Below are 22,814 nucleotides of genomic sequence, written 5' to 3'. Positions count from 1 at the left end.
TACACACCACACATACAAACCTTATTTTGTTAATAATATCAACCCCCGACTGCTCCAGGAGTGTTTTGGTGACAAAGCTCCTGGGAACGACCATTTTGGCTGTGCTGGCCTTCATGAGCTCGGGGCGAAGACTGCTCCTCTTCATCACATGGGGACACAGGGCCTCTGCTGCATCCACCATGCACTCCAATAGAGACTGGAAACACATGAACAAAACATGTGTGTTTTAGACAGGACAGTCAAACACATTCTACTCTACTGCCACAAAAATGTGGAATGCCCTAGCTTCAAAACAAAGATGATTGTTGTCAAATTATGACTTAGATTATGTTATTTCCTACTAGCCCCTAGCAAATAAAACAACTCAGCCCTGTGTGAGTGGCATCCTCTGCCCCCCCCCCACGTTTTTCTGTAAATGTATATATATTATTTATTATATGGAATGTATTGTATGTCTTGGTGATAAATTGAGTTCAGTTGACCACAATGGAAACAAGCAGCGGTTTTGTGTTATGCTTTTAGCATAGCTTTTCTAAACTGTACTGCCGTACCGTTTAGTAAGTACTAAATGAATCAATGAGTACAATGGTACAATAAATGTGACCTACCAACTGTAACAGCTTTAATTCAAATGCAAATATACGTCCTTTTAGTTACAAGAGCAAGATGCACTCTAATACAGTATGACCCTATTGATTGAATAAATCTCTGGTTTACATATAGTTTGCTTATCTTTGTCTTTTATCCATTTAGTCTGATTAGCCACTAGCAATTGACCTTGAAATGTACAACAACATGAAGGGTGTAGGTGTGTGTATGAGTGGGATGCTAATTCCCAAATGAAATCGATAGATATGCCGTGTGTGTGTGTGCGTGCGTGCACATAAGTCATCGTATCGTGTGTGTGTGTGTGTGTGTGTGTGCAACTTGGATCACACGTGTACATGCATGTGTGTGATGTTGAAGCTGACAGTAAATCAATAGATAAGGAATGAGCACAGAAAGGTTGTGCCTCTCTCCAGTTCTTGTACCGACAGGGGGCAGATAGTGACAGAAGCTAATTATACTGTAGCGTAGCTGCATCTATAGAGCGTCGCAGTCCCGCCCCCTTTCATGACGACGAGCGGCCCGGGAAGAGAATTTTCCAATTAATTTTTCCCATAGACGTTTCAGAAAGTATTTATTTAAAGACCTGTAAGCCTCAGACAAAGCCAACTCGGATGGTGACAAATTATGACAATAAACACAATTTGTTGGGCCGAACAAATAATTAGAAAGAAGAAAAACCCTGCCCTTAATTCAGACATTTGTGTGACTGTGCTCGTCTGTGTTTCTATTTTGACCTGCGGCGCGACAGCTTAGCCAACAACACTGTAGCGCTCAAGAACCTGATGTTAGATACGTAGGAGAGTGTGTGGAGAGCAGCGAGTCCCGAGTTGGTGTTGGCTAGACCTCACTCCCGCAGTAACCAACTAACCACCACCACATCTTAACTGTACTAAGGGTGTACCTGTAGTTGTTGGTCCATGACGGTAGCGACCTCCCCAGCCATAGACTCCAGCTTTTCCTGGATGGGTCCCAATGAGGAACCATTCACCTCTTCTCTTGAAGCTGCTCCTAGGTGGTACAGGTTGGGTAGGAGCTGAGGAAGAAAGAGAAGGTCATTCAACATGACTGCTGAACGGGACATGACGAGCAGCTAGTGATCAGATGTAGTTTCAAATGCTATCGACGGAAATAAGATTAAGTTGTTTAGTTTTTTCCTACAAACACCTCATACTGTATTATCACTATCAGCAATCAAGAAAGTGTGGCAGAACACAAGTGAAGTACAATGGACAGGTGGCACCATCTTGCGACTTTCCGCCGCTATAACTTTCAACGGTGTGAAATGGTGTCCTTTCTGGATACAATTTCAGGTAAAGTGGAAAGGATTTCATAGAACTTTAACAAGTCTGTCACTTTTTGCTTTATCAGGTGGTTTAATTCAATGTCCCGATACAGTACTGTATGGCTAATGTGTCTCTTCTCACCGTTTTAGAGTTCCTGGCATCCTTGATGAGGTTCTCTGCAGACTTGACATCTTCCAAGATGATTTCTGTATCTGAATTCCTCAGAGAATTCAGGTGATCCTGCACCTTCACACAAATCCTGTCAATCATCTGGGAGATACAAATAAAAGGATATGAATATGTAAGTGACTTTGATGAAACTTGTTGATAGGTATTACTGTGTACTGTATGACTCCACCTGTTGCGTGGTTGTGGTGACAATGCCCTGCTGAAGCCGATAGGCCTGTTCCTGGAGGTACTTCCTGGTTTCATGGTTTCTATACAGATAATTCTCTATCTGGAGAGGAAAGAAAACACAATAATATGATCTTGATTACCATGTACAATGATATAATGCTGTAAATCTGTGTCATCAGCTTTAGTCTTTCTTAAAACAAAACTCTGTACTCCTGTACTCCATCTGGATCTGTGACCGGGTAGTTGAGTTGGTACTGGGTGCTTGCCTTTGAAGGTTCAAGGTTCAGTCCACCACCAACTCAATGTACGAGTAGCATAGCTTGGTTAACTAAAGGCGGCCTTACACTAGCCGATAATCGAGATTTTTTGACGCTCGGGGGGTGCCCGACCGCTCAAAGCGCGATCGGCCCGATCAACATCAAGAATGTTTGATATTTGCTCTGCCCCGCTCCGATTATCCTGTAGTGTGTGGTATCAGATTTCAGATTGAAAGAAATCGGCTAGTGTAAGGCCACCTTAAGACATGCGGTCAGTACTGGGAGCTGAGGGATGGTTCTACAAGTAAACCATTTCCCAAATGAGGGATGGTTCTACAAGTAAACCATTTCCCAAGGGTCTCGGGTATAGAGAGTCGCAGTCCCGCCCCCTTTCAGAACGAGTGGCCCAGGAAATTATCCCCCATTCATTTTCCCCATTGGCTTTTCAAAAAGTATTTATATAAAGACGTTTACGCCGCGGACAAAGTCAACTCGGATCGTGACAAATCATGACAATAAACACAATGTTTTGAATGGGGAATCATTTCCTGGGCCCCTCGTCGTTCTGAAAGGGGGCGGGACTGCGAAGCTCTATAGTAATGGTGCTATACAAGCTATACACATAAGCTATACAAATACAAACTGAGACTATACATACAGATTTAAGTAAGAAGTAGGCACTTCTTACTTAAATCTGTATGTATAGTCTCAGTTTTTACAGGACTGTCTCTATCCCAAAGAGAAATACATTGGAGCACGGGGACCTTGAAGTACAAATAACTTTACTGCTCACCAGGAGGAATTTGTATTTGACTACTTTAGTAAATAAACTTAATGAGCTCATAACAAGCTAATATACTTTTAGTAGAGCATCCTCTGTCTTCTCAGGGCTGGCCTTCAGAGCCTGGGAGGCATCAATGATAGGGATTGGCATGAAACGGATGGTGAAGTTCCTAAAAACACAGACAGAGTACCAGGAGTAAGGAAGGAGGGAAACATTATACAACTGCGCGCGCACACACACACACACACACACACACACACACACACACACACACACACACACACACACACACACACACACACACACACACACACACACACACACACACACACACACACACACACACACACACACACACACACACACACACACACACACACACACACACACACACACACACACACACACACACACACACACACACACCAGCTGTTCAAGGGAATCGAGACATTCCTGTAGTTAGGTGTGATTATTTTTCACAGGTTTTGAATTGTAAAATAACTTTTGTAGTATTCATGAAGCCACTCTACAAAATGGTTTTCTTTTTTTGAATCAAATACAAAGGAGGACATATTACTCATGGCACTTGCAAAACTGAAATTGTACTTTAAAAATGGTAACTGCATGTAAATTGGTACAGAGAATTCAAGGAACCATGCAGCCTTCTGCATAATTTATTCTAGGAGGATTTTCTGATGACAGAAAGCTATATGCAATATGAACTGGTTAATCGACTCAAATATAATCACTGTTATCCAGATCTATTCAACAAGCTATTCAGACACTATTTACAACGTAATTCTATATAGAGCACAAAGGGAGCAACTGATTAATTCTAGGGATTATGGCATCTGCCACTAGTATATTGTATACATGTACAATGCACCACCCACTATCAAAGTCTCATCTTCCATCATAATGCCCATGAGAACGGAATCAGAGAAGACACTTACACTGGGCTGCCTTGGATTCTAACGTAGATGAGATATGCAGATGAAATAGATACACAAGCAAGCACAATCGTACACATACACAACACTGGGAAAAGCACAATGGTGCAATCAGTTCAATATTACAATACAGAAGATGGGGAAATGGTGAAAGGAATAATGGGGAATGTACTCTTTTGAGGATAAGATAAGGAGAGAGTAGGAAGATGTACAGCGAGGCCACAGCTGTCTCCCAGATGGAAATATGCTGGGATGTACATCTCATTTCACAGACCCACAGGAAATTGGATATAGAAACAAGAGACTGAAAATGTGCTTTGTGATTTGTTTTCTTAGCTCCTACCTCTGCACTTTCGTATTTTTTTCCCTTTCTCCATCTCTTTGTTCCCCCTTCTTTTATTTGTTTGTTTATTTAAGTATTAATTTATTCATCTATATCCTTTGTGTCACAAACGCCCCTACTTCATCCCTCAATCTCTCATCCTTCCAACAGTTTAGGGAATTTAGCCACCTTTCCTCCAGTACACTAAAGGTTCTTCTCTGCTCATTACAAAATCAACTGACAGATGAGTTCACTGCTCATCTCGTCTCTACCAAGTCATGCATCTATTTATTTAGCTAGCAGCACTCACAAATCAGAAAAATAATGACAGCATGCACAGCAGATAATATTCAAGAGGTGGACACTTCTGGCTGCACACACACATACAGAGTACAATCATGATATGTTTATTCAATATCGCAAACACATCATAGCTAGTAGGAATATAAACGCGTACAATAAATACTTGCACACACAGGCACGCATCCATGCACCTACGCACATTATTTATACACAATCGGATACAGCTGGCTCTACTTACTTCTCGAGAGCAGCTGCTACGTCCTGCAGACCCTGAGGACTGGTGTTGTTCTTGTCCCAGATTACTGTCCTGCAATGAATAAACGTACAGTACACACCGCTAGTAACGGTAATGTTAAATTAATGACTTGAATTAACAATCATTTTAGTTCCCATACTGAGACAACCCATTGGAACTGTTCAACCGTCACAATGCTATATATAATATCAAACCTATATCTCTGACAGTGTTACTAGTTAACACACACACACACACACACATACGAGAGAGCACAGACCTGAGTTTGGAGTTGATCTGTAGTGCCTTAGCAAGCATCTTAGCTCCCATATCCCCCATGGCATTGCCACTGATGTCGAGCTTTGTCAGAGATGAATTGCTGCCCAGAGCGTTCAAAACGATGGTAAGATCAGTCTTTAGTCTGGAGTCAGCTAGAGATAGAGAGGTCAGAGGCTGGGGAATGAAAAGGGTGCAGAGGAAGTGTAGAAAGGGAGTAAGGGAGGCATAGAAAAGGAGAAAGGTAGAAATAAAGAGGGAAAACATTTATTATACCAAATCTGATGCCTACAGTACAGGTCCCATGGGATGGCAATTGCCACCACCTAGTGTTCACACCACAGATTTAGATATTTTCATGCATATTACAGCATGCTGTTTGCAAATAAATCCTGTCAAAATGTGACGTCACGTGACATGTTATAGACATGTTTTATTTTCACTTTCAACCTGGCAACACTATTTTGGGCATTACATAATAATGCCCAAAAATCATATTAAAAAAAGAAAAATAATAGCAGATCTACAAGCACAAAATGTGACATGTCATGAGCAATTTTCACTATTTTTGAGAGGCACTATCCCCTCCAATACATGGCTTTTGAAGAGTATGTCATATGGCAGCAAAGTCTATAGGATGTTTAGAGTTTGGCAGGGCAGGGTTTGTTTAGGGCACTAAATAACAACATAATACGTCATGTGGCCGATGCAGTGATTAAAACAAAAAGGCGAGGGAGAGCCCACACCCTAACCTCACAGGGAAGCCACGGCTGATTTTGAACCGGCAGCGCATGTCAGGAGCTACGGGTGAGTTTTAACCTGCGACGCTGACACCCTACCCCAAACCGTAACCCTAACCTCACAGGGAAGACACGGGTGATTTTTAATCAGCAACGTATCTTCTCAGCAGTTGCGGTGTTGTCCGCGGAACGGACCAACACTGCCGCGGAACGGAGTGGTGGTGGAGTGTCATAATCCCCCCGCAGGTGCCGCCCCTCCCCCCGGCAGTGGCGCGGCTGTTACTAGCAGCGTCTGGACCGGCGGCCGCTGCTGTGGTACGGAGCAGCAGTGGAGTGTCATAATCCCCCCACCGTCCCCGGCAGGTGCTGCTCCTCCCCCCGGCAGTGCCGCGTCTGATTGCCTCTGCCGGAAAATGCACTCGCTCCTTCTGAAAAAGGCTTCACACAAGTGTGATTTTTTAAACAGGTCCTAAGTGGTCACTTTTTTGCTGTGCCATTTATTTTTCTGAAATGACACCAGAATATGCAGTAATTGATATTTTTTCTTTTCTTTTCAGGATGTGTATGTTACTATTGGGATGCTGTTTGAATGAGCAGTACCCATGGCAATAACGCCAGGATGTTAGCTTTGATGTCTGATCTCTCATGATGCAGAATGCTGCCATGCTCCTAAGTGGATTCGTGCAGACATTAAACATACCAATTTGAATAGATATGAGCATATTCAATGATAGTAACTCATCCATCCATTTGTCTGGCATATATAGTTTACAAATGCAAAAATGGCAACAGCCATGTTTTCGCAAACCCATAATGGTAGGAGTGGATATGCTTTAAAATAATAGATAATGCTGTTCAAAAGCTTACAGGACTGTTCCACTTCCTTGCACACCATGACAGTTTAAAAAGAGAACAAACTTGAAGGCAACGCAGACAAGTGACTGTGTTGTCACAGTGTCACCACAGAGATACAGAAATAGTTATTTTTTTCCCCTCAGGCTATCAGATCCCTGAAAAATGGCTGCCAAGTCAAATGTCTTCATTTGTAAACACCCCTTTGCTTATAAACAAAGCACACACACACACACACACACACACACACACACACACACACACACACACACACACACACACACACACACACACACACACACACACACACACACACACACACACACACACACACACACACACACACACACACACACACACTTTGTATTCTCTTTCATTTTTTGTGTTAAAACCCATGCACATATTGTATGGTATGTACAATGTACTAGTAAGAGTGATATATAAAACAAATAAATCCTCTTTGAACCGAGTAACAATCTCTGTCAATGTACTACTGTAGTAATAGTCTGTCTCCATAAATAAAATAAAACACTAACATCCCACTGTATGCACAGTACTACAGAAATAAATTAGATTCTGCAAAAGGTAAATATCTATCGCTTTGCCTATAAGAGAAATGTCATCTCCCATCTACCTGATATTGACATGGCAAACAGAATTGCCTTCACTTCCTATAATATCACTGCAGGGCATTGGAAATTATTATTCACAGAATTATGAATCATTACTCTGTGTATCCATCACTAAATTAGATTGACCTCATATTAACCCATTTAATGCCTTCAATAAAATGATGAATTGTATTCTAAGTTAAATTCATTAATTCTGAATTCTGTGGTGATACTGACATAATATTCTGTGCTGAATATTATGTCAGTATGTGATAATGCTGTGCTGTCTGGTAATAGCACAATTTTGTTTCATTTTGTTTAATATAATCTTTGATGGAATGTTGTCCTGTCTGAAGAGAGACAAACGTAAATCAGTGCCATCTTTTAAATCATTTTGTGAAGCATTTTTGCTTACAGACAGCTTTTTGCATTACTTACTTTAACATATCTGTAACCCTACCCATTTTAAGGGACTGTCTATCAGTGGTTCCCAAAGTGTCCGCGACGCATAGCCAGGGGCTCCGCGAAATAATTCAGATTCATTTCTTTTTTGCCAGTGAATTATTGTATGTGTGATATGTGAGCTTACCATAATCACAGTAATCCTTAATCATATTCCATCATTCAAGGGCCTTTGGATAGAAATGAAACAGACTCCATGCAGTCACTTTCAGTTAGAGTGCTGCAGTGTCTGTGACTGTGACCAGCTGATGGTCGTTGACGCTTAATTGATGCATCAAGGAAGGCAATTATGTTTCTGCACTGTATAGGTCTACATCTATTCTAAGATAGCATCTTAAATAAAGGTTGTGAAAATGTGTTGTGACTTTGATTGAAAAGTTTTAATACAAATAGTTCCAATGGCATCTAAATGTAAGGTTGCAAATATGCTTATCGGTGTTGCGAGGATGAGGGGGTACCTGGAAAAAGATCTTCGCCCCAAGAGGTACATGGGCTAAAAAAGTTTGGGAACCCCTGGTCTAGATGTATTAGTGCTTGTATTAGTGCTTGCTTATGATTATAGCCTTTTGTCATTGTTGTTTGATCGTCTGTAAAGAACCTTGTAATTGTTCAAGAGTGTGCCTTGCAAATATAATGTATTTACTATTTATCAGAGATCCAGTGACTGTCTACATTGTTTGACTTAATCTCCCAGTGTGTGTAAGTGAAGCCAGAGGGAAACTATGCTGTTTGCTCTCATGGCTACAACGTGCACACATCGCACACATCGCACGCACGCACGCACGCACGCACGCACGCACGCACGCACGCACGCACGCACGCACGCACGCACGCACGCACGCACGCGCATAGATTGTTTCTAAACTTTGTGTTTGAAGGGTGTTTGTTTCTAACCTTTGTGTTTTGATGGTTGTTTCTAGCCTTTGGGTTTGTAGATTGTTTCTAACCTAGATTGTTTCTAACCATTGTGTTTCTACATCGTTTCTAACCATTGTGTTTCTACATCGTTTCTAACCATTGTGTTTCTACATCGTTTCTAACCATTGTGTTTCTACATTGTTTCTAACCATTGTGTTTGAACTAGATTACTGTAGGTTGTACTACAGGTAACACTTGTCTGGTACTGATGACATGATTGACATCTACTACTCATGCGTCTCTCTTTCACTCTCAGACAGACATACTGCCAATCGGGTGCATACAGTATGTTTGGTCTGACAGGCACTGGTCAGACACCCTGGCCTACAAACCAGAAACCTGACCTCACAGGGAAGCCACAGGAGTCTTAAGCAGCCATGTATGTGTCTTAACCGACAACGCATGTAGGGAGCCAGGGTGAGTTTTAAACGGCCATGCATGTGTCGGACTGTTGCATGTCGGACAGTTAGTACGTCGTACCAACGTATGCACCCCCCTTAACAAGACAATCACAGCCTAATTGTAAGTATCTGTTACCAACACCAAACCTGCTACAAATCACCACTACCACCCTCCCTATTAATTTGCCCCCAACTCGCTCGCTTACTCCTTTCATACATTTCCTTCGCTTCCCCCATCCTTTTCTCTCTCTACCCATCATCTATCCTCCATTGTGAGTCTCTTACTTCCCTCTATCTTCTCTTTTTCAGCATCCATGTGCACTGCGTGATAACCAGCTCATGATCTTCACACACACACACACACACACACACACACACACACACACACACACACACACACACACACACACACACACACACACACACACACACACACACACACACACACACACACACACACACACACACACACACACACACACACACACACACACACACACACACAGTGAGCGGTTCAATAGGACTATCAATCTAACACTGTGGGGGACATAAATGATTAGGCATGGGGGCAAAGGCTGTTCCAGCCCATATGATGGAGACAGAGATAAAACAAGTGAGATGGATGGGGGAGGGAGAAAGATGTAGGGAAAATAAAAATAAACTACAATTTTTATGAGGACCCTTGTTAGGACTGATCCAGACATGTTCATATCAAAACTTGACTAGTGTTAACTCTCTCCTTACTGGCCTTCTGGCATGTGCACTTAAGCCTCTCCAATTGATCCGCTTGGTCTTCAACCAGCCAACATTCTCACGTCTCCCCCCTTTCATTGGCTCCCAGTTTCTGCCCGCAGAGTACAAAACACTGATGTTGCAGCAAAGCAACCAAAGGTATGGCACCCCCATATCTTCAAAGTCTGATCCAACCCTACAACCCCGCCCCACACGCTCCACACATCCTAGACTCTTCTCCCTTCTGGCTCCAAAACTATGGAATAAACTTCCCATTGTAATCAGAAATGCAGACTCACTCCCAATCTTCCACCATAGTCTGAAAACCCACCTATTCAGACTCCACCTTAGCCGTAGCATTTGCTTACTTACGATCCTTGATGACTATTTCTATGTATTTGATGTATTACAATGTGTTGTTCTTGCTTACTGTAAGTCGCTCTGGATAAAGAGTGTCTGCTAAAGGCCTAAATGAAAATATGAAATATCCTGATTTTATACAACGGTTCTCAAACAGAAAGAATAGGATATTGGTGGCATAAGATCACTTCTCATTGATGCTGTTTTATCCCTGCAGGCTGAAAAATCAATGACGTCCTCACAGACTACCTACATTAGCTCGACTATGAATGCATGCATGCACCCCTTTACATCTGAAATTAACCTATCAAATCCAGACAATATCCAAAAAGGAATAATCTGCATATTATTCAAATCTGGAATCAGACATACACTTCATTTTATTCCAAAATGAGATCTCTTCTTAGTTTCAATTGCCTGAGATCCCAATATTCCAAGCAAATCCACAAATAAAAGATAAAGAGACTTTTACCACAGAACTAATATGCAACATTTGCCATCATTTTGACCATATAACAATAACTTTACACTCTTACATATATTGTGAAATAAGACCAAAGCATGGATAATCCATGAGTAGTTCTGAAGAGTCAGCTGGTTGCTGTTGAGATGACACACAAAGAGGAAATGAACAACTCACCGACTCCTCCTCCTGAATCATATGGACCAGGTTGTCCAAGACAGGAGCCAGGTTCCTGACAGAAACAGTTAGACATAAAGAGATAGAAAACTCACAAAATGTACTGAGTTAAAAGGGCGTGAAACACCATACAAGGCTGGTTTTGTAAAGTATGTTGTCTGGTTCAGGTGAAAAATTACAAAAGGGTAAAACAACATGGCAGACTGCATTAGGCTGACTTCATAGTACAGTAAGTGCACCGTGATCTAAGCAATGCAGCTCCAGATAATACAATTAATAATGGGTGCGTTAGATTTAAGTGTGCCAATGTACAAGCATTGATAATACTGTTAACTACTGTCTATGGTTGCACTTCCCTAGCACACCACATTTATTTACCCCCTGAAGTTTTTAACTTATAAATTAACCCAGGGTTTCATTTCCCTTTAAATAAATAACAAGATGAATTTAATGTGAGTTTACTGAATGAAGTTTATTGTTATTGGTTGTTTTGGGGATGGAAGTGATGTTTCTTTACTGGGATTTGATTATTTCGTTCGTTAAAAGGGCCAATCTGTAAGTACTGTGGTGAACTGGTCATTTCAAGTACTAAAATAACATAGCATTTAGTGAGATGCACAGCTCTATAACATCATTCGAGAGCAGAGTATCTAAGCATGCCATACAGTACATGATGCAAGGCCTTTAAAGTGAAAACAATCGGCAAGACTGTTTGTGGCTTTCAACACCAGTCCTCCATCCTCCACTCTCTATTCCATATTTGCTGTAACTCTAGCCCTCTTTTTGAACCCAAGCCTTGTTGTCCAATTCAGCACCACACTCAGCCCACCCTGCCAGCCCCAGGATCTCTATCCTAAACCAGGCCTCTCTCTGAAATCCAGCACTCTCTTCAAAGACCCATGATCAGCTTGAGCCCCATCAGTCTCTTGCATGTAAGAGCCTTACTTGGACTTGATGTTGGTGAAGTTTTTGCCCAGTGAAAGATGTCTGATAGAGCGGTTCTTGGCTAGCCACACAAGCAGAGTGGACAGGTCAGAATCCAGGCCTGGAGGTCATGAAAATAGAATCCAGCTATTAGTATAAGCATTCATTTAGTCTGTGTCTTATTTTGGGAGATTGATACAGTAAGTATCACATGCATGGACAGTAATGTCTCACCATTATCCGAGATGTCCAGACTGGTGATGTTGGGGATCTCAGCAATGCAGCCTTCTAGGATCTGAGATCCTCCCGATCGAAGCTATGGAGAAATATATGGAACATTAAAACACAGCGCGTGCACACACACGCACGCACGCACGCACGCACGCACGCACGCACGCACACACGCACGCACGCACAGACCTTAAACATTATTGATGTGCTATCAAGCAATTATTGTAAAAATATTTGGTTATTAAACAATTTGGGTGCCAAAGACGAGAGATTCTGTCTTTATTGCCAAGTCCTGGGTACCAAAGCTCTCGGCAGAGATGTTGTGTTTTCAGTGTTAAACACTGGAAGGTGCTTGTTGTCACCGTCTGAATGATCCTCGGTTGCTAGGAGACACATGCAACAGGCAGGAACCGGACGTGTGGAAAAGAAATCTCAGCTGGCCTGATAATATTTCAGATTGATTTTTCAATCTGAAATCAATCTCAAGCTTGTTTTTGGTCAAAACAAGCTTTTTTTCCACAGGCCCTAACTCATGAACCAATGGTTGATTTCTTTTTCTCTTCGTGTGAAAAGAGAGACGTGCCTCTGACTCCCACATAATATGTTTACATCACACCTGCAGCACCTCTTCCAGGTGCCTCAATCAACACTAATCAGTCTATACTGATAGGTGAGTCTTGGGTGGGGTTTCCCCAAACACTGCACGCCTCAGCCATAACATGAAAAAATACCAATGGCTTCTTACAGAACAAAAATCAGCACATTAATAGAAAATCAGAAAGCCCATCAATATTGAAACAAAATACATAGAAACACACATGACTCTGGGCACAGAGGTTACACTATGGCAACCATGAATCATTCAAGGGGTCAAAAGACATTGAGGTACTGTATAACCTAATATGAACAAAAATAAGTAGAAATGTCTGTATTTATATGGGGTGAATAATGGCATCAGCGAAGGACGAAAAAGCCAACCGGAAAAAAATAATGTAGAAAAAACACAAACAAATCCATGCAGCAACAGAAGTTAACTAGAAAAAGTGCCCTTCCGGGCACAGGTCTCCACCAGGAGGATAGGAGTGTGTGTGATGTTTGGCAAAATGTTTAGGAGGATGTTTTTTTTTATTTGTTTTTGCAACAATTTTCTTCATTTTGTTGAGGAAATGCAGAGCCAGATCACTCATAGCATCTCTGAGGATAGAATTCTGGATGAGCAGGACATGTGCAGCATTTTGTACAAAACGGGCCACTCCTGAAAACTTTGGAAGGCAATCTTAGCCAATCAGTGTACAATCTGAGAAATCCAACAGACTCGTCTTGATCACATGACTACAGAGATCATGTGTACCGATTGCCATTTCTTCATACGCCTTTGATGGCAATTGGATGATTTGAGGCATTTTGTTCCAAAAATGTGTTTTGCAAAAATCAACCTGTTGGTGGCGCTATAACAGGCCAATGTGAAAAGGGTGGTATATATTCCTCAGCCTAGTAAGAAAATGTGTGAAAGATTTCACGTAAATTGCATGCTGCGTTCATGATTTGAGGCTATTGTCCAAAACGGGGCAATCTTGCAAACTGTGAAAGCCAATTATAGCCAATTAGGATGGAATATGAAATATCAGACAGATCCGACTTGAGCACATGACCATAGAGATACTGTGTAACGATTTGTGAGATTTTTGGACAGAATCTGGAGGAGTAATATCAAAAAATGTGTTTTACAAAAGTCGGCCTCCTGGTGGCGCTATAAAAGGCAGATGCGGAAAATGCAGGTCAAAGGTTTGTCCTTGGCCTCTAGGGAGTGTGCATGCAACGTTTCACGCAGATCGGTGCAGTTTTAGGTAAAAATGTGAAAAGCTGCCTCATGGTGGCGCTATAACAGGCCGTTCTGGAAAATGTGGGGCAGAGGTTCATCGTTGGCATCCAGGGAGTGTGTGTGCAAAGTTTGGCATCGGCCGGGTTAACGGTGCCGGAGATTAGCTGTACACAGACGGACGGAAGGAAGGACGGACGGACACACACACGGACGGACGGACACACGGACGGAGTGCAAAACATACTCTCTCCCCATGCCTTCGGCCTGGTGGAGACAATTACTGTAATGAGGGAGCACAGCCGAATACTTACACAATGGCCAAGCTTATAGAGGCGTTAGGGGAGAGAAGAGCATGTCAGAGCCAGGCCAACAATTACGCACGCACGCAGCCATGCACACATCTAAAGAACACAGATGTTTTATCACCATAGTTCTATTCAAACTGAAGCTGGAACATAAGCACACACCCACACATGCATAATAAGCATGCACAACAATACCCTTAAAAACAGACACATGCAGGAACTTGCGCGCAAAATCGTTGCTTAGCATTCAGAGGATAGAATGTAAAAGATGCCTTCCAAAACACTGAAGCATGGTTCCTGCAACTCCCAAACATCTCTAATGTGTATACATGTGTATACACATGGCATGCACTCTTCTGAGTGCATGCCATGTGTTGAGAGTATGCATGCATGTGTTCAAATTGCATGTGTGTGCGCACGTGTCAAATAAAACATCTGCCCATTTTCTCTCTATGAAATATCCCACTGCACTGGCATGTCAAATAGTCATTATGGAGAGCATCCATGAAAAGCTGTGACCACTGACCACTAACACAGAATGATCATGTTAAGAGGTGGAGTAACATTCACTTCCAACCATTGACATAACACACACACAAAGGGAAAAAGTGTCCATGTTTGTCTTACTTCACAGCAGCTGAGGTCCAGAGATACTTCCTTTACGTTGGGGTTACTAGCCAGGCCGAGCAGCAGAGCTCTGCATGAAAAGACAACACGGCATTCAATCAAATGCAATAATCTCCCAATGTATGAATGAATGAACCATTGTAAAGCGCTTTGAGCACTTGGAAAAGCGCTATAAAAATGCAATTCATTATAATCTGAAATGGCGAACTGCACTAGTATTTTCAACAGTAGTAAAACAGCTACACATTGATTAACATAAATTAATTATACAACAGAATACATTTATAATAATAATTACTATAGTCTGGTTGCCCTCACACTAAAAAAATATGTAAAAACAGAGAGGAAAGGATGAGGGGGGAAAGGTTTGTCGGGGACACTAGAGACTATGAAGAGAAACAATAGGTAACACTAACTTGAGGGCCTCTGGAGTCAGCTTGGTTCCCGACACATTGATGAAGCTGAGGGACATGGCACTGCTGAAGAAGTGCTTGAATGATGGTGGTACCTCTTTGCCCTTTCGGCTGATGGAGAGAAGATGAATGACGTCAAAAGGATTCTTTACTATTTAGGTACTTAGCAGACACTCTTATCCAGAACGACTTAAACGCAACTTTGTTTTTATTTTTACAACAAGGGTTCATTTATTAGTTTGTCATGATGATAATTTAACGCCGATTTGCACTGATGTGATGTCGGGCTTGGGCATGTCCACTTGCCACACAACTTGAATTGTGTAGATGTTTCGTAAATCCTGATATAATGCAACCCTTTCCCTCACACCAGTACTCCTCTACTCCTCTCTCTTACATTTGCTGTGTTCTCTCCTCTTGCAACCTTTGCTCCCCCCTCTCATTTCTCCTGTCCTGCCCTCTTCTGCTCAACTCCTCTTTTCTCCCACTTCTCTATTCCTCATCCTTTGCCTCTGCTCTGCTCATCTCATATCATGCTCTCTCCATCTCATGCTCTTTGTCCTGTCCTCCTTCTGGTCACCCCTCCTTTCCCTTTCCCTTGTCCTCAAGTCTTCTATTGCTCATCTCCTATCCCACCTCCTGCTCCTGGCCTTACATCCCCTCCCTATCCTGATGAAGTCCTCTCCAATGCCTCATCTCCTCCCCAGAGACAGACTGGAAAGAGAGATAATGACAACAGGACAGACTCCTCTGACACTCCCACGGCCCTGGCCCATCTGTTACACACTCACGTTGCATGAATTGTAACACACACACACACACACACACACACACACACACACACACACACACACACACACACACACACACACACACACACACACACACACACACACACACACACACACACACACACACACACACACACACACACACACACACACACACACACACACACACACACACACACCACACACACCACACACACACACACACACACACGTAAAGTATAGCTTATGTCAATTAACATATTGTGTTTTTCCCCATCCTGACCAAGACTCACATAAAATAGTGGCATATATGCCAATGTGATTTCTCTGGTTAAAATACTAAACAGAGTAAAATGTTAAAATATCAAAAAGGTGGCCACATGTGCAACATGTAATGATATGAAACTGCTTTGCTAACTGCATCAGATTTGGTTCACTGACTGGTAATGGATTTGACCCTCTGAGGACCATTAGTTTGATGTTTATCGCTCACATGGAGGCTAGAGGTAATTCCGTAGTTAATCATTGTATACCCCAGCACCCGACTTGTCAACCTTCCACCTTTAAAAAAAAGTATTTAATGGGACACCAACTAAAATGATAAATAATTCATAGAATTGATGCACTATATTTTTGTGTCTGTATTTTCATGACTGATATATTGTTCAACAACTGTTATCACAACTTGGTTGTCAATATGTCTACCACTGCCACAACAAATTATTGGGTGTATTTTTTAAACATATTATAATCTTAAATTCTTTCCAAGTTGTCAATATGGTTGATGGTGGGAAGGTAAATTATAGTTTCAAATGTTTCCTGTGTTACAGGCTCAGTCATGTCATCCCTTAAATCACCCTTGAATAAGAAGCATAAAGGACTTCCATTTACTTTAATGTATTCACATAATTTCTATGCGCACAGAAATGGCCTGTACACTAAAAAGGGCACTCAGAGAAATAACAACTGAATAAAAAGCAGCTCTTTACCATTCATGTAACATAACTCTGGTGTGTGTGTGTGTGTGTGTGTGTGTGTGTGTGTGTGTGTGTGTGTGTGTGTGTGTGTGTGTGTGTGTGTGTGTGTGTGTGTGTGTGTGTGTGTGTGTGTGTGTGTGTGTGTGTGTGTGTGCCCGCGCGCACGCGGAGATAGTCTCGGGTTTCTCTGTCAGTAAAGCAAGGTTCCGTGAAGCAAGCTGGACACCATGGGCTCTGAGCCACTCCTCTAACGGCACTGAACCGTGTGTGTGTGTGTGTGTGTGTGTGTGTGTGTGTTTGGGGGCATGTTCAGTGGACACACTAATGTGCAATTGCGGGCATGCAGTGGCAGCCTGCAGGGCAACCATGCACAGATGGGAGGAATGGAAAGAAATGGCAACAGTTAGAGCTTTCAGTCCCCCCCCCTCCCCCCCGTCCCACTCCCCCTTTTTTCTCTCGCTCTCTCCGTCAGTGCCGTTTTCATTGGATCAGTAGGACGCCTGATGAAATGGAAATTGAACTTTGTATGACTGCCCCAGAAATACTATGATAAGGTGTTTGTTCTCTGTTCTCTGAAAACAAACAAATGATCCTTTCCACCCATGTACTGTATCATCAGTGTTCTTTTTTTTCTATTATTGTTTTTTTAAATTTACATATTACCCCTTTAAATGTTGCAGTCAGTCTCTCATTATCTTCATAAAATGTATCAAGATCACATAAACTAATATAAAGCAAGCCAATATAATACAGCATGATTGTGTTTGTCTGCTTGGCTGTGCTTCACTGCAACTCGGTTTCCCTCAGAATCAGACCAGCCTGTGTGTGAAGTCCCATTGGGGAAATGTTCTTACCTGTGAGGGAAGATGCTCTTTGATACATTGAGAACCGAGAGGTGTTGGACTGAACCACGTAGCAGAGCTGAACATACCTGGAACAAAAATAAACCTTGTATAAACGCTGTCTGTAGCATGGTGCGTGTGTGTGTGTGTGTGTGTGTGTGTGTGTGTGTGTGTGATAGAGAATGCACAAGAAAATTGTTATTCATGTATATGTACGTGTGTAAAAAACAAAAACAAAGAGTGCGCATTTGAATGTAACACTGTGTATTTATGTGTGAAAGATGCAGAGAAACAGCAACAGTGGGACATGCGGAAAGTGTAAATGTGCATGCTTCTCTCTGTGTGTGTGTGTGTGTGTGTGTGTGTGTGTGTGTGTGTGTGTGTGTGTGTGTGTGTGTGTGTGTGTGTGTGTGTGTGTGTGTGTGTGTGTGTATGCATAAACACACATACTAGGCGTGTTTATGCATGTGTACTTCAGTGAAACTGAACATGAGCTATGAGCCGATCAATATCTTCAGTGACAGGCTGACAGCTGGCTACATCTCAGACCAATCAATGAACTGTATTTGGCTCTCAGACCCACATCAATAAATCACATAATGCATTCAGACCACATTTCACCAACAGTAAACTGTAACATGCTTTGAGTGGCCTTATTAAATTGATTATATTTATTTCAGCATGCACATTAATGGGTGACATTTCGTCTTGCATGTAGCATAATAAAGACAACTGTAATTTTATCAAGGGAAAAATAGATTGAAGTAGTCCAATGATTGAGAATAATTGCTTAGGGGTGATTCCTATGGACATGATAATGAATTAGACAGCAATTAATTTGACTAGAATTTTGCCATAAATGGCAGTGCATGGGAGAGAGGATGTACAGTAAGTCAATCTGCCTTACCTGGTCCAATGAACAGTCAGTGTTGGAGAGGTCAAGAGTTACCAGGCTGTTGGGCTGACCCAGGAAGTGATAGAAATGCTAAAAGCACAATAGAAAAAGCAGAAATATCACACAATGTGGGCCTCTCTTTAAAGATAATTAACACTGTAATTCCTAAATACCGGTAAATACATTATTGAGTAGTTTATTACTCTGGTCCCGAATATTCCACCAAAATCTGATTTCAACACATGCTTCTATGTTTACTTGCACATTAGCCAGTGTTTTGTTGTTTGAAGATCAGGTAGAGTTTTGGACCATTTCTGGGAAATCTTCGCAATAGATTTTAGTACCACATGGGTCTGGCACTCAATTCCTAAGAGTCCATTTCAGAACCTCTTTACATCCACACAAACTACTGTATATACTGTAGTTTCCAAATATTGTAAATTATAACATTCTCACTTTGTCACAGTGCCATTTCACTCTGTGACAGACCATAATAACCTCTGTGTCAGCCTGTGTCATGAGTTGCTGTCTTTTACAGGAAAATAGAAAAGTCTTTCATCTGATATTTTGATATTTTTTGGGAGATAGAGCCAGGCAATTTGCATGGTTTGATGGTGAAGTAAGTGTGATTTCCATCAGGAAATTCAAGCCATTGTGTGTGTGTACCTGCATATCGTCTCCTCGGAGGACATTCCCTGAGAGGTCCAGATGGGCCAGGCTGCTGGGGATAGATGGGTTGGCACTCAGTGACTGGCAAAGGCTGTTCACCCCTATAACATATGGCACGCACGCACACACACACACACACACACACACACACACACACACACACACACACACACACACACACACACACACACACACACACACACACACACACACACACACACACACACACACACACACACACACACACACACACACACACACACACACACACACACACGAAAGTCAAGTTAATACTCCAAGTATACTCGAATACTCCAAGAATATAACATACAGAGGCACACATCCATTATCTGTAGAAGGAAGTCTCCCTTTCTTTCCCTATGTTTTCACAGCGTTCAGAAGGAAATAACGGAGGAAATTAAGGAAAGGGATGACAGGAAAGAATATTTGAGATTGGAAAGAAAGTGAATGCTGAGAAATGAGATCACGTCGTTGTGCACAGAGGCATGTTTGTGTATTGAGTCATGTGTTTGAATTGTATCACATTTTAAATTGCCGTTTAAAAAGGAAAATGTTTTGGATTCGTTTAGTTTTCTGTATTTGTTTTGCAAAAATATTAATTCTGTTACTGGATTTATTAGACTTGAATTACACGTTGATTCAATTTCGTTCTGTTCTCTTCCCAGCATTCCATCACTGTTGTTTTGTGTGCCAGTACTCTGAGAGGGAGCCTACAGAACGTTATACTGTAGGCTGTGCTAATTATATCGACGACAAAGAGTATACATGCATGTGTTCACATTATGTGTATATTTGTCCATCTGTGTGTGTGTGTGTGTGTGTGTGTGTGTGTGTGTGTGTGTGTGTGTGTGTGTGTGTGTGTGTGTGTGTGTGTGTGTGTGTGTGTGTGAGAGAGAGTGCGTGCGTGCGTGTGTGTGTTTGTTGTCAGACCTAATTAAGTCAGTACTTGGGGCATCCACAGTTCAAGTCCACACTGACAAACAACAGTCATTACATTTGTCAGAGGGTTGCAGGGATCGACTGTGTGGTGCTGCATCCTGCCCCAAGGCAGACAGACAGTGACCTCTCACCTTTTGGTAAGCCTTGATTCAGACTTTCTACTACTGATAAGATAGGATTTAGTACTAGACAACAGTACTGTAAGTTGACTGGAAAAGGGGAAGGATTGATTGATTGAAAAATGTATTAACAGTTTGCAGAATTACAGTGCATTTCAAGCATAAACTCAATACAAAGGCTGTTAACTGTGAGTGGACGACCCAATTAAGCATTACACTTGTTTACAACAGGGTCCACCATGTTCAATTCATCAAAATAGATAGTGTGAGAGTAAAAAGATAACATGAAGAAAGGAGACAGTACTGTAAAACATACTGCCATAATGTGCCATCAGCAACCACTTCATGTAAAAGTGCAATGCAAATGTAAAATACACAGTAAACATCAATTATTTGCAAGAGCTCAAGTGTAAGCCTGACTGACTGAACCAACACTATGGGGCATAGCCATAGGCTATGATAGTCTTTATTGATTGCCTGAGAGGGCGATGTTTAGAGTGCTAAAGACATTAGCTGGCTCTTTGACAGGAGCAATGTTAGATGACATTATGAGGTTGTTTGAGTGGTGCAACCACTCCAAGGAACAGCAATGTCCGTGTTAACCTATGTGACTATGTGACTATGAGTAGCAGTAGGGGCAAAAGTGGTGCTGTTGTGCCAGAAACAGAGAGAGAGAGAGATAGTGCTGCACTGTTCCCTGCTAATGAGAGAGAGAGAGACTTTGTGACCTTTAAGTAAAGTGACAAAACTTTGTATAATATGCTATAGCATATTATTGATGTTTATAAGACATTATTCCATTTATTAAACACATTGGTTATAATGCATTATGACACAGACATTACAGCACTTTTCTATGTGCCTGTATAACCACCTTAAGTTATAATATGTGCTGTTCCACTGAGCATAATAATGCATTATAACCAGCACTTATGTTATAAATGTGGTTATAAGTTGTTATACATGATTACAAACATTTATAACAAGTGTTATAATGCCTTATAAGCACATTATAATGCATTATAAATGAGCTTACAATGTATTATAAAGGCGACCTTAATATAAAGTGTTACCTTTTTGTCCTGCTAAAATAAGTCATAGATACCTTTGGGCGACAGTGAGGTTTTGGAGAAGTTTAAATGCTTGAGGCCTGTACGATGTTTGACAAACTGAGCACCCAAGGAGGAAATGCCTGCAAAAGGAATGAAATATGAGTTTGATTTTGTATTCAGGTCTCTTACAGTCAAATGCAGTTAACACTTGATGAGGGATACTCTTGAGGAGGATCCACTAAAGCCCTTTTCTTTTCTTTTTTCTATAATTTTTATCCCACGATTTTGTAACCCATTTTTCACCCCTGTGTCAATTATCTAATGTGATCCTGGGCTCTACTCACCCTCCGCCAACCTAGTCCCTATATGGGGGACATGGGGAGAGCAACGGACTTGAACTCATGCTTCCTTCATGCCTGAGTGTCCAAGTTTCTCCTTTACACCTGACAGGGGGGAGTTTCCCTGGTTGGACGTAGCGCGTGGAAGGAACACGTTATTCCAACCAGTTCCTTTCCCCTCCATCAGGCGCCCCGGCTGGCCAGGGGGAGGCAGTTTAGAGACCAGGATTACTGCATGTTTTTTGTGAGGGTACCTACCCTAGGGGACACGGGGAGAACATGCAAACTCCACACAGAAAGGCCCTTTCGCCAACCCCGCCTCGGGTATGGGCACTGATGACAGGGAGGAGGAAACACGCCGCCAGCACCCACAGCGCCCCGAGCGGGAATCGAACCCAGGACCTTCTAGCTGTGAGGCCTAAAGCCCTTTTCAATTACACTTTAGTGAGCCTATACTGTATCTGGGCTTAGAATGTGCATCGCCTCATAGATCTTTATAGGAGATCTCACAACTAAAGACCATTCCCGACCGTCATATGGTGAAGTTCATCATGGAGATGCTGACGAACCGCAGCTTCACCTTAAAGACCAGTGACAGACAATGCACAGGCTCAGGATGCTGAGGAATGGCATTCCGCAGGGGTCTGTCCTCGCACCGATGTTGTTCAACATATACATCCACGACCTACCGGAGACAACATCCCGGAAATATGGAACTGGATGTTTGTCAAAAACAAGTGTCTGGATTTCTAGCAATCCCTGCGGTACATTGGTGTAT

At 42.0% G+C, this 22,814-nt stretch overlaps 1 protein-coding gene across 2 annotated transcripts in view; it reads right to left on the bottom strand.

The window, feature by feature from the left end:
* LOC306925457 (F-actin-uncapping protein LRRC16A-like) overlaps window positions 1-22,814 on the bottom strand; it is a 96,083-nt gene that overhangs the window by 18,350 nt on the left and 54,919 nt on the right. For both annotated transcript variants that reach the window (XM_079504287.1, XM_079504288.1), the window contains exons 12-27: window positions 21,752-21,838; window positions 19,565-19,668; window positions 18,911-18,988; window positions 18,016-18,092; window positions 15,418-15,525; window positions 15,002-15,071; window positions 12,251-12,332; window positions 12,038-12,137; window positions 11,093-11,147; window positions 5,381-5,553; window positions 5,104-5,172; window positions 3,366-3,459; window positions 2,251-2,349; window positions 2,034-2,162; window positions 1,511-1,642; window positions 21-196 (exon numbers count right to left, since the gene is read on the bottom strand). In XM_079504287.1, coding sequence (XP_079360413.1) covers window positions 21-196; window positions 1,511-1,642; window positions 2,034-2,162; window positions 2,251-2,349; window positions 3,366-3,459; window positions 5,104-5,172; window positions 5,381-5,553; window positions 11,093-11,147; window positions 12,038-12,137; window positions 12,251-12,332; window positions 15,002-15,071; window positions 15,418-15,525; window positions 18,016-18,092; window positions 18,911-18,988; window positions 19,565-19,668; window positions 21,752-21,838 — 1,633 coding nt within the window. The remainder of the gene's footprint in view (window positions 1-20; window positions 197-1,510; window positions 1,643-2,033; window positions 2,163-2,250; window positions 2,350-3,365; window positions 3,460-5,103; window positions 5,173-5,380; window positions 5,554-11,092; window positions 11,148-12,037; window positions 12,138-12,250; window positions 12,333-15,001; window positions 15,072-15,417; window positions 15,526-18,015; window positions 18,093-18,910; window positions 18,989-19,564; window positions 19,669-21,751; window positions 21,839-22,814) is intronic.

Source organism: Electrona antarctica (assembly GCF_951216825.1).
Source record: "Electrona antarctica genome assembly, chromosome: 6".
Taxonomy (NCBI): Eukaryota; Metazoa; Chordata; class Actinopteri; order Myctophiformes; family Myctophidae; genus Electrona; species Electrona antarctica.
Note: the sequence above shows the minus strand (reverse complement) of the source record. Positions and strands in the feature narration are given on the sequence as shown.